This window comes from Bremia lactucae, assembly GCF_004359215.1.
Source record: "Bremia lactucae strain SF5 chromosome Unknown BlacSF5_NotPlaced_19_SHOA01000004.1_2068294bp, whole genome shotgun sequence".
Taxonomy (NCBI): domain Eukaryota; phylum Oomycota; class Peronosporomycetes; order Peronosporales; family Peronosporaceae; genus Bremia; species Bremia lactucae.
This window is the reverse complement of record NW_027152031.1, coordinates 1,868,537-1,879,575: the sequence shown is the minus strand read 5'-3', so window position 1 is coordinate 1,879,575 and position 11,039 is coordinate 1,868,537. Positions and strand designations below refer to the sequence as shown.

Here is an 11,039-nt window from a genome sequence, read left to right as displayed (position 1 = left end):
GGATTACCATGGCTCAAAAAGTGCGAGCCATGTATAAAGTTGCAGCATCAAACTGTGATGATCTCTTGTTCATCAGATAACCAACTGATGAACGTCTTGGAGCGTCCACATGCGGGTAGATGTCCTACAAGGGAATGCGATGGCCTCATTTGTGGGTCGGTCGTTTGCATGACTGGACAAGACCTCAGTGTGAAACTCCATCACACTGAGAAGTTAGATCCCGACGGCTGTGCACAAGCACATGCAGCGGCGAAGGTCCACCATTCTGACGTGGGCATCGTTATGACGGCCGTGCACAAGCATAGGCAGCGTCGAAGTTCGACCAGTCGAATAAGTTGAGTGGTACGAAACAAAGATGCTTGCTTGAAAAGCAGCATCCGAGAATTTTTAAAACGCCCGTCCAAAAGAGACAGTACGAAAGTCCTAGATCGACTGGAGAGTCGATCGCAGAGGATCTCGCTGTGGTAGCGCAATCACAGCTAGAAGCGGTTGGGGAGGATACACCCATATAATACTCGAGAGAATAAGTCACAAAAAACTGTGGGAATAAGACCCGGGAATTTGTGGTCAAAGGTTCCCAGGTACCTCTGGAAATAAGTTCCAAAGAGAATACCGAGAAAATAAATGTCTTAGTAAACAATGGGTCAAGTGTGGGCGCTTATGCACTTGATCTATTTGCGACTCCGAAGTTAACTTCGGGGATAACTCAACTGCCAACGCTTAAGCCGAAACGGCTCTTGTGGACTGCGTAATGGCAAAGTCAAGCAGATATGCGCGTACTTGTCACAGATGACAACTACGTGGTCGATATTCGGTCGGCAATAGTATTTCCTGAGAACAAATTGTTTCTCAGTAGCTCATCGCTGGACAAAAGTGTTACCGATAAGAAGACTCGGATTGAACGTTTTACGTCTCAATCCTGGGAGACTTGAAGACAAACCGTTTATAAAAGGACGTAATAGAATTTAAGGATGTCTTCCCTGAATCAGAACCGTGCGAGTTGCCTACGGATAAAGGCACTCGACACGAAATCGACCTAATCCCAGGTTCGATTTTACTGTGTCGTGATAGAATGACCATTTCCATGTGAACAAGTATTAGCGATCGACAGATCTTTGCCGAGCTTTGCAGCGGGCCACGTGAAGGAATCAACTTCCCCGCGTAGCTTTCCGATACTCTGTGTACCTAAAGCAACAGAAAGACGGCGGATTGTACATGCATTCAATTTGTTGAACGCTGGAAGGGTACTGGCTCAAGCGCCGATACCGCGAAAAGACGTATTCATTAATGGCATGTCAAAGAATTCTATCTTATGTGATGAGTGACTTCTATCAGATCCTTATTTGTGCAAGATATTACGTTTACAGCAGTAAGCACCCCAAGCGGTATGCTATGGGGTGGCTAGTCATGCCACAGGGACTTAGTAATGCCCCTGCAACATTTAACAGATGTGTAACCAATCTGTTAAGATCGGTGCGGGAATTAGGCCGAGCTATTTTGATGACGTTTTCGTTCATAGCAGAGCCATGAACTGAAAGTCGGATGTTGAAGTGCATCGTACCCACGTCCGAAAGGTTCTTACACTATTGCGTAGACACAAGTTGTATACGAATCTCAAGAAGTGTTTATTCGCTGCAAGCGAAATACCACTTCTTGGGTGCATCGTGGGCAAACAAGGTGTACGCCCGGATCCAGAGAAAATTACGGCGATCACTGGCCTATGCCAGTCGATGTAAGAGACTTCAAAAGTTCCTCGGCTTAGCGGCGTACGATCTGTTTTGTCCGCGTTGCCTAACACCAATTCTACCAGCTCGTTGACCTCAGCTCAACGTACGCCTCCACACTTTCTCAATTGGATTTAAAAAGGCTTGGACCTGCCATGGGGATGGCGAATATGAAGGGTGTCGATCGCACCTTAAAGTTCGTTTCGATTGCTTCTTTTTCGGTGTCGGGTTTGCTTCAGTGCGCGGTTTTATTCGATTGTCGAAGAGTCTAGTGTGTATAAAGCAATTAGCGATTACCGATTCTGGCAGCTCTTCTCATGTGACTTTGCTCCAGCGCATTGCCACAAGCTGGTCAACTTTGTAAATATTAATAGCACTTTGTTCCTCCCGATCAAGCGCGTCCTACAGCTGATAGCGACGTAAGCGACGTTTTAGAGCTGCAATGATCTCATCATCCATTGGCTGAATCTTTGATGTTGCATTTGGCGGGAGCATGATCAATACAACATTAGATAATTCCACTTCTCCAAGGATGTGCAAAGGCGCATGTCGTACAGAAGTGCGACTTGTGGATTCTTTGCATTTAATTCATCGTCAACACTTGCTTGCCGTCCAGGCTTTCTTATTTCATCGATAAAAGAAGTCAAGCTTCTCGCCGGATTTTTATTAAATCTTAGAGGTTTTTGCGCCTGACCGATGATGAACGATTTGAGCCGATGTGAAACATATGCATTTGCAGTGAAGGCTGTTGATGTTAGACATTTTGTGAACGCTCAAACGTCATGATGACGTTTGATTGTAATCGTTTTTTGCAACGGACACAGAAAGTGAAACTGCAGTAATCGGTTATATGAAGAAAGAAACGACTCATGTGAGACCTTTGTGGTGCTTCTACAAAGAAGTGGTTGATTGCATGTGTAAGTTTTCTAAAGACTAATTACTTTCTGACCACAAGTTGTCTTCTCTGCTATAATATATCTACAGGTTATGAGCCCAAATACGGTGGGAGTAAACGATATTCTCAACGAAGACAACTACTTCGTTTGGGAGTTGAACGCGCGAATGAAGCTCGCCAAGAAGGGGCCGTTGGAGCACATCGACGCGACGAAGGCACCGTGTGAAGATGGCGCTAGCGCGTCTTTATGGAAAATCAACGATATGAAGGCCTTCGCAAACGTGTATACGATGATCAACCCTAGTCTTCAGTCCATGGTTCGAAATGCAGAGACAACTGCAGAAGCGTGGGGAATTTTGAAGAGCTTCTATCTTTGCAGAATTATTCATAATCGGGTGCAGATGCGTCGACAATTGCACGAGTTCAAGATGCAGAAGGGAGGAAGTGTAATGGATCACTTTCTCAAGTTTGATGACCTCTGTATGTCAATGCAAGCCATCGGTGACGAGGTGCACGATGAGCGGCTCGTGATTCTGCTTGGAAGCTTGTCTGATGAATACGATCAGATCGTCAAGATTATCGAGAACACCAGGGACATTGATTTGTTCCAAGCCAAGGAGATGCTTCGTCGTGAATACGAAGGCATTGCTCGAAAGGAGAAGAGCGAAATCGCATTGAAGCTACAAGAAATTTCAAGAGCAAGAGTTTTCGGTCGAAGGAAACAAGAAAAAAGTTTACTGAGACGTGTTTTATATGCGGCAGAAATGGACACAAGAAACAAGATTGCAGGAAGAATCCAGACAAGAAGAAAGTTCTGAGCAAGCGTTCACTGCGGGTGAACATAGCTCTGAAGGCTGGCTACTCGACAGTGGTGCGAGTAGTTTTATGTGCCCATACCAAGATGAGTTTGTTGAAATTAGATTGCTTAACAAGTCTGTTGGAATTTCGATTGCGAATGGAGAAATAGTATTGGCTGCTGGAGTTGGGACAATTCGTGTCATGTTAAAGAACAAGAAACCAATACGTTTTGAAGACGTGTTGTACGTTCCAGAGCTGGATCGTCGTCTCCTTTCAGTACCTGCATTGTCTGCAAAAGGGTTACATGTCATTTTTCAGAATAAAATGTGTAAGATCAGGAATGGTCAAGAAGTGGCGACTCAAGTGGCCCAAAAGGGTAAATTGTTTGTGTTGGCGTGTGTTACATTGAAATTTGCAAATGTGAGTGAAGAGGTTGGCGATGGAGCCAAAGCTATGAGTTCAAGTGTATGGTACGAAGACTAGGACACTTGCCATTGAAGGCAATAAAACCCCTTGACAAGTGTGTTGGAGTAATCACGATGCAAGATTCGCCTAATGTTGATGATGCTCAAGACGAAATATGCGAAGGGTGTGTGACAGGCAAGTCGTCAGTCAAGCCATTTCCGAAGTCTAAGTTCGGTGAAGTTAAGACTACTTCACTGCTCCAAGTTTTTCACAGCGACGTGATGGGACCAATGGAGACCAAGTCGCAAGGAGGAGCAAGATTCGTGGTGACATTTTTGGATGATTATTCACGCTATGTGGTCGCATGCTATATTGCACACAAGTCAAATGTGGTGGATAAGTTCATCGAGTACAAGTCGATGATGGAAAACCAGTTAAGCACCAAGATTAAGTGTATTCGCACCGACAATGGTGGCGAGTACATTAACAAGCGATTTGAAGAAGTATGTCGAAAAGCTGGAATATTGCACCAAGCTTCAGTACCATATTTGCCACAGCAAAATGGAATTGCTGAAAGACTAAATCGAACACTGACAGAACAAGCAAGATCGATGCTAAATTACATGCAAGTGGAAAACCAAGACCCCAGTTGAAGTGTGTGTCGGAACCAAGCCAGATCTGTCGCACATGCGAGTGTTTGGTGCAATAGGTTACGCACACATTGCAAAACCAAAACGTCTAAATTGGACAAAAAGGCATTTCAATGCATGTTTTTGGATTACTCACACAATGTGAAGGGATATCGTGTCTGGTATTTCGAGTCTGATCGACTGGAGATCACGCGATCAGTGACTTTACAAGAAATGCCAAGGTCCAAGTATGTGCAAGTGATTGGAGATATACAGAATGGAGATATACAGGTTACTACACGTGTGGATCATGACAATGATGACGATGCAGATGTTTTTCAATTACCAATTATTACTACTCAACGTGACGTAGAGCCGATAGTTGTGAACCACTGGCAATGATCAAGTCATTTCACCTCGAAGTGAATTTGAATCTATAACTCCACGCCAGGATTTTGAGCATGTGTCGGATCCTGCTTTCGATATCGATGATGTTTACATGGAGCCAACTAATTTGGATGTGGATACGACTCGAGACATTGTGCCCAGGGGGGACTTGGATTTTCACACTGATTTCTCTATGGTGCAATCATCTCAATTTGGTGGTCAAAATGCCCCGCTCGCATTACCATCATCGAAATATAAAGTTCAAGCTTTGGTTCCAGTCAGGACGTCTACTGTACATGGTACATCGCGCAGTGAGGAGCCAGAGGCTCGGGCCTCAAAGAGATATCGAATTGAGTATGAGCAAGCAAATGCACCACTCGAAACTCCATCTACATACCAAGATGCAATCGCGTCTCCTCATTCCAAGATGTGGAGTTATGCGATCAAGGTCGACCTAAAGGCACTGGAAAACAAAAAGACATGGACTGTAGTGGAGAATTCTCCAAACAAAAAGGTGATTGAAATCAAATGGGCTTTTGCAATCAAGAGAAACGAATATGGTGATATTGAGCGGTAAGCTCAACTTGTGGCGTTGGGTTTCGTCAAACCTATGGAGTTGACTACCACGAAACATATTCGCCGGTTGCGAACATGAATTCTATTCGCGTCTTCCTGGCTGTGTGTTGTCATTGTCATCATGGAATGACAATTTACCAGTATGATGTTGATACTGCGTTCATAAATGGCGTTTTGAACGAAGATGTATACAATTCTACGCCTCAGGGTGTCGAAATGGACCCAGGTCAAGTTTTGAAGCTTAACAGAAGTTTGTATGGATTAAAACAGGCTGCTGCAACGTGGTTCAAGACAATTTCGAAGGTGTTTTGCAACATGGTTTTTTTGCCATGTGTTTTGGACCCGTGCGTCTTTGTCCGTCACGATGGAAACCTTTCGTGGACTGACGTGACGCTGTATGTCGATGATATGCTGATTGGAGGTACTTCTTCTGATTTAATTGACAATGTTGCCTAGGAACATGCAAGTCATTTCAAGTTAAATACGCTAGGCAATGTGAGATTTATTCTCGGCATTGAGGTGGACTATGCACAGCATACAAGGAAGCTCAAGATCAGCCAAAATGCGCGCATTGACAGAATGGTCGTAAAGTTCAATCACGTCGGGGCGAAAGTTGTTTACGTCCAAGTGTGGAAGGTCAAGTCATGCTTAAGTGCGATGAAAAAGACCCGAAAATGGAGAATCGACCGTATCGATCTCTGGTAGGATCACTCCTAGATGTGGCGACAGGTACAAGACCTGATATTGCATTTGCAGTAGGTCGACTGAGTCGACATTTCGAAAATCCGAGTGAAGAACACTGGAATGCAGCCATTCGTGTGCTGCGCTACCAAAAGTCGACTGCAACAAACGGAGACTTCTAGTCTAGGAGGAGTGTTGATGTTGGACATTTTGTGAGCGTTCAAACGTCATGATGACTTTAGATTGTAATCGTTTTGCAACGGACACAGAAAGTGAAACTACACAATCGGTTATATGAAGAAAGAAACGACTCATGTGAGACCTTTGTAGTAGCACTACAAAGGAGTGGCTGATTGCATGTGTAAGTTTTCTAAAGACTAATATACTTTACAATTTACTTCCTGACTGCAAGTTGTCTTCTCTGCTATAAAATATCTACAAAGGCAAGAGTAAATGTTGTTCAGTCTTTCTTTGCCCCTTCGATTTGCGTGCACACAACTGTTTTGTCCGGCTCCATTCGATAGAATAGACCAATCTCATCCACATTGTAAATGTCGCGTAGCTCGTCTTTTTGTAGCTTTTCTTTCAGGGCTGGCAGCACTTCGCTGATCGTCTCCATGGCAGCAAATCCACTCTCGCCGTGCGATTTGAAAATTGTCAAGTCATGGAGAGACTTAAACTTCTCAATCCATCTATTTGAGAAGATGGCGCGCTTTCGTAATTTAGGCGCACTTTAGTAACTACATGGAAACTTATTAATCCACGATATTTACTTTCTTTTTAAAGAAAGAATAACAAAATTACATTAATCTCATCAAAACAGAAATTGCGTATAGAGTAAATAGAAGCATGGTTTGTATCCTCCTCATGCTAGCACTGCCCGTCACGCTTGCCTTGCATGACGCAGTTACGGTAGCATAAATTAATCTCCAAACACAAATACTTCAGATTAACAAAAGACGATTTGTCGTAAATCGGTGCTATCGTTGTGTTTAGTAACAACATCGTTAATTTAGAGAGATACGAATCTTGCATTTTTTAAAAATGTATTCATTATTTATGAATACCAGAGCGCAAATTGAGTCTTCAAGGGTTGGGAAATTAGATTGTGACAATGACGCCGTCATTTATCGATTTGCGAGCGATCGACGGCGAAAGTCCTTGCTGCAAAGCCGGGGGTGTCTCCGCATTTGGATGATTTGAAAAGTGGACTCGTATAAAAGAATAGGTCGAGCTTACGAAATCCCAACGATAGTTTTAGCAATCGCTATCGCTATTCTAGCGATAGCGATTGGCGGAACATTTAATGTGTTTCAAAATTGCAAATTCCTTAAAGCTTCAAAAAAAGAAGAGCAAAAGTACGGTAAGGCCGCAAAATGTCAGGTAAACTAAAGTTGACAGACATGATACAGACACGAATAGAAGGGACAGTGCAGAGTATATTCCTGTAATCTTAAGCTAAGTAAACACGAAGCTCAAAAGCATTAATCTGACCGTGCCACTGACAAAGATTTAGGGTTTGTCAGAACAAGCTGCCGATTTCTCAGCTAACAATGACACATCAGCATAGCTCAAGCCAGTAACGCTCACAAAATCAGCCGCAGGGCGACTTTGAGGTATCCAGTAAAAGTCGGGGTGTTGGTTCAGCGAATCGCGCACCCATTCCCCTCCAACAATTTTGCCGTCCTTGTTCAGTTCCAGAATGTAATCGTAGGGCAGTGGCTCGGCTGGGAGAGAAACGCTGAGCTTTCCATCGACAATCTCTACCGCATCGACTGTCGTGATTTGGGAATTGACATGAGCGATCTCAGTGGCGTCAGCGTTCCAAGTATACGAATCCTGTTTGTAAAATTCCTGCGCCGCCTCCTTGAGGGTCATAAGTTTTTGCTTGGTTACCTTAAAGGTGTGTACTGGCTGATTCCAGACAAGTTCGTCTGCATGGATGTCTATAATGAAAGACCGGTTTAGTTTGCCCAGAAGATTTGACGCAGTGATATGGAATATTCCAGGGTTCACGTCACGATAGGAAGAAACCGAGAATCTGCCGTGTGCATCCTCGGATCCGTCATCGCCCCTGTAGCGCTTTCCAATAAACAACCTCGGTAAGTTGGCTTCAGCGTAGATGAACGTGATTAGTCCCATAATGTCGATCGGTTCAAAGACAACGTTGTTGTGCTTCACACTACAGACGGGTTTCTTCTCGAGGAGAGAGGCCGGGACAAGTCCGTGACTCAGACCAAACCAAGGCTGAAGGCAGCGGCCTGATACCGCGTTCGTGCGAATCGCGCAAAATGCATTGTCGCATTGACTTGACGAAGTGCAGATTTTGCTTGTTTCATACGCATCGACGCCGCTCTTAGCTGAAACCTTATCCATGATTTCTTTCACGTCCATATTGAAAGCAAGTGCATACTTTGCTGAAGGACTTGGCTGACCATCATTCCACGCATAATTGATACTGTCATTGATACTTAGCCAAAGCGGACCAGACCATGGTTCGGGGGCTTGCCCCGACTTTGGTAGGTTCGTCAGGCGCGTCTCCATTTTCGTATCAAAGAAGTCGTCCAGTGATTTGATTTCGCTCTTGTTTAGGGCCTCGAGTCTTCGATACGAAGCATCTGCATCGCACTGCACCTGCAGCGCAAATAGAGCAACAGCCGAGGTAACACAAGCGATGCGTTGCATGAGGACTTTGTTGTAAGGACGCGAATGTTGTTCGCAGATAGAAAGTTGAGGAATGAACATCTATCTCGTGGATGGAACCGCCAGCTAAAAGCTCAAGCACTAATTGTTTATGGCCACGAATGGCAGATGAGCCTTTGAGCCCAACTAAAATAAATGTTTGCACAGATACGACTTCGTTTACGAGCTCATGGACTGGGAGAGAAAACGAGATCTGTTCAACCGGCTCTAGATCCTTTGTCATTACGTTATTGAAGATTTGAAATTGCTAGTAAAGTACCGCATACCGCAATCTTCACTTGGGTATCTTATAGATTGTAGTTAATCAGACGTGTCACAGCAATCTGGATGAGTTTAAACTTCCTTTAAGACAGCTGCAGAGCAGTAAGAAAAAAAACTTAGAGAGCCGGCATAGCCACAACCCCCTTTTGGTATTGCCCTCCCCAGTCTGTGTTGAATAAAACGTCATATAAAATATTTTCACTGGATCGGTCATTCCACTGCATCCAAAATGTAACAGTTATTCCTTTGAAATCATCTTTAGATCGCCCTTTTGGCCTTTTAAACATCACCAAAGGGATCGCTACCCACATGAGAGTAGCGTAATGGGTAGCCCCTAAATACTTCAGAAACCGTGTTTTCCTTTGGAGATATTAAGTGTACTGTTTTTAACAGGTGAGAAAAAGCCAAGAGCGCCCGCACTCGATCGGCAAGCCATAAAAAAGCGAAAAGAAAAAGCAGAAAAGTTGAGCAGGAGGGAGAAGTTGAGCAGGAAATATGCGACGAGGGTCGGAGGTGCGCTCTTGCGCATGCATGTTAGTTAGTCTTTGGAGGTCAAGCTTTTTATGGAGTTAGCGTAATAGTAGCAACTTGTTGAAAGTATATATATTGAGAAACTTATATGCAGGCCTTGCCAGCTTCAGTAGCTCGAAATGCCTACATTAATACTTCGCAATATTAGCGTTATTTCTTTTTTAATAACAAGATGCTTTTTCAACAAAGAAATTACGAGAGAAAGCCGACAAAAACTGAAACAGATGGAAATTGTGGCTTGCGCGTCATGGTTTGTACGCAAAAAGCACTAAGATTCGCGTATTTGAAAGGTAAGCATGCACTTCCGCAAAAGTTGATAGAAGTAAAGTAAAATAAATTTATCCTTAGACAGAGATAAATAAATAAGGGGTGTGGTTAGGGGGGGCACCAAAGTTTATAAGGGAATCTAAAGACGGGAACTTTCCTTTAAAAAGACGTTAGACTGTACATGCATCCATCACAATGATTACTGAGATCATAACTGGAACTGATATATGTTATTAATAAGCTCTAACTCCAATCCTTAAAGAAAACCAAAAGTTAGACCAGCATCGCCAATACTCTACGCCACGCTCATGTCTACTACCGAGTTTGTAACGGGGCACTGCGACTTGTACTGTTTCAGTACAAGTCCACTTCACACTGCTTCAGATGTGAGTGGTGCCTCTCGTTAAGTAACGTACACTGTACGTGCAGAGGAAGACTTCCCTTAAGACAAGTTAACTTAAGGGTAAAATGAAAACTGTATTAATATAGTTAAGTGTCTTTGTTAATCTATCTTTGTAAATGTTGTCTTAACTATAAACTAATACTAAACATGTAAATGAATTCTTATCTATCTTATCTCGTAACTCTCTTTGATTACTTCTACAGCTGATTAGTCTGCGGAATAAATAGACATAATGGTCTATACCTATTTATGGATAAGAATTCAGGAAATTACTATTTAAAGTAATTTCCTCCAAATATTATCTACCTTTTGGATAATATTAATTAACAATCTTTTATTGTTAATTTCATGTAACGATACACCCCGTTACATCACCCCTCCCTTAAACGACAATCACTCTGAATGTCATTAGGTGGAGTGGTCGCTAAATGACCACTTAATTTTTAAAATGATTTTGATTGGTCAGATCCATCATTTTAAATTCCATCGCATGAAGGAACAATTCATGCGGGGTGAGGATAGTGTTGAACCTTCGGCTGCGGTTCGTGCAGCCGCGGGTGACGCATTGTTATCTCTTGCGGTAGACGTTCCGTCTACCGTAGTGTCTTCCACTCGCACAACACTTGGTGTTGCGAGTGCACGTGGTGATTCACCACGTGAGTACGACCCCTCTTTAGAGGTCGATTATGAGTGCGAGTCGGACGAAATGGCCGACTCGGGGAGGATGGAACAGTCGCCTGATACCCGTCAGGCGGCTGATTATGAGCCTTCGAATGAGA

At 43.5% G+C, this 11,039-nt stretch overlaps 1 protein-coding gene across 1 annotated transcript; it reads right to left on the bottom strand.

The window, feature by feature from the left end:
* Positions 1–7,607: 7,607 nt before the first annotated feature.
* Positions 7,608–8,780, bottom strand: CCR75_003259 (uncharacterized protein; the record flags this gene model as incomplete). The annotated part of the gene is made up of 1 exon (XM_067961356.1): positions 7,608–8,780. One exon carries the CDS (start codon positions 8,778–8,780, stop codon positions 7,608–7,610), a length of 1,173 nt encoding a protein of 390 aa, XP_067822168.1.
* Positions 8,781–11,039: the final 2,259 nt, after the last annotated feature.